The following is a 1,328-nucleotide window of genomic DNA, read 5'->3' as shown; positions in this document are numbered from 1 at the left end:
AAGTCACAGTTATTTTTTATTATTCTGTAGGTATTTGGTGTATGTCTATGCCCTGTAAACACATTCGGCTGTATGAGGAACTACGTTGAAAAGGGAGAAGTCGACGCCGTTCCTGCGGAATACGGAGGCGCATCTGTCAATCGCTGAACGGGAATTCTGTGGAGTACGGGAGAAGACGAAGCCGAACTCGGACTTGTACTTGTCTGTGTCAATACAAGAATACACGCAGGCATAACTGTCGTAGTCAGTCTCGATCACTTCATAGGGAGCGGCAAAAACTGGTGGTAAAAAGGGACAACACATAATTAGAAAGAGTCATTGGTCAGTATCCTATCCCTGGCTTCTACCACATGTAATTATGTACAATATTAATATATATAAGAATCATTTACACATACCAGAAGGGAAGTCAATAAGCATGTGGGCAGTTGGGAAGTCCTTTGTGGGGTAGATCTTGCCCTGCAGTCTGAGGTATTCATTGTTGGGGCTGAATCCAGCTGTGGTCACCTTAAAGCCGTTGTCAGAGTAGTCGTAGTTGGAGTGGATGCAGCGAGTGTATGGCTGGTAGGCGTTGTCGATGATCTTTACCTGATACCAGCGACCAGCATACTGTTGGGGAAAAGATGTTACATAGACACTTGGAGACAATCGTGCAATAATCAGTTTGTAAGTGAAGATAAGGAAAAGAACTTTGCTAAACCATTCTAAATCAATACATTATAAGAAAACTCACTCTACGAAGGTCGAAGTTGTCTTGATTTGCCACTTTAGCACAGTTTCCAGGAGCTACGAAATCTGGAATGCCATCGGCTGATACAAGAGCCACGAGGGCAGCAGCTACGAGTGCCTTCAACATGATGGCTTGCCGTGTCTGTCTTCTGTTGGTGAGTCCTGCTCTTTATATCTCATGTCAAGCGTTAAGCAGCGGAGGCGGAGCATCGAGCATCACGAAATTTATTTGAATTTCTGATCCTTTTTTTGATAATCTTACATTTATCGCTTCATTAATGTCATTCAAAAAATCTAGATTAATTATTCGAAACATGTAACTGTCCTATTTTAAGAAAATCTTTTTCTCAGAATCATCAACATGAGTAGCCTATTGGAACGTGACTTGCCATTGTAGATCGCTCCACACATATAAAGAGGCCTGACAATCTCCGACAGCAATCAGCTTGCAGGTTCATCATGAAGACTTCGTTGCTGTGTCTTGCTCTCGTTGCAGTGGTCGCTGCCGACAAGATCCCAGATTTTGTCGTGCCGGGAAAATGTCCTGCGGTAGACGAGAGAATGCTCTACAATCAACAGAAGCCTAACCATCAAAGGGT

At 43.3% G+C, this 1,328-nt stretch overlaps 2 protein-coding genes across 3 annotated transcripts in view; one reads left to right on the top strand and one right to left on the bottom strand.

Annotated features, from left to right (window-relative positions):
* The window catches only part of LOC119593441 (crustacyanin-C1 subunit-like), a 5,218-nt gene that overhangs the window by 2,850 nt on the left and 1,040 nt on the right, over positions 1-1,328 (top strand). Inside the window, exon 1 of one of the 2 annotated variants that reach the window (XM_037942367.1) lies at positions 1,174-1,326. The exons of the other annotated variant lie outside the window; for it this stretch is intronic. Coding sequence (XP_037798295.1) covers positions 1,189-1,326 — 138 coding nt within the window. The 5' untranslated portion in view covers positions 1,174-1,188. Of the gene's footprint in view, positions 1-1,173; positions 1,327-1,328 lie in introns of those variants that run through there. 2 annotated transcript variants of the gene reach the window in all.
* LOC119593459 (crustacyanin-A2 subunit-like) overlaps positions 4-1,328 on the bottom strand; it is a gene marked incomplete in the record, with an annotated part of 29,973 nt that continues 28,648 nt past the window's right edge. Inside the window, 2 exon segments of the mRNA XM_037942387.1 lie at positions 4-278; positions 399-506. Coding sequence (XP_037798315.1) covers positions 46-278; positions 399-506 — 341 coding nt within the window.

The sequence above is a fragment of the Penaeus monodon genome, chromosome 32 (assembly GCF_015228065.2).
Source record: "Penaeus monodon isolate SGIC_2016 chromosome 32, NSTDA_Pmon_1, whole genome shotgun sequence".
Taxonomy (NCBI): Eukaryota; Metazoa; Arthropoda; class Malacostraca; order Decapoda; family Penaeidae; genus Penaeus; species Penaeus monodon.
The sequence above is the reverse complement of the archived record's forward strand: the minus strand, read 5'-3'. Positions and strand labels throughout refer to the sequence as shown.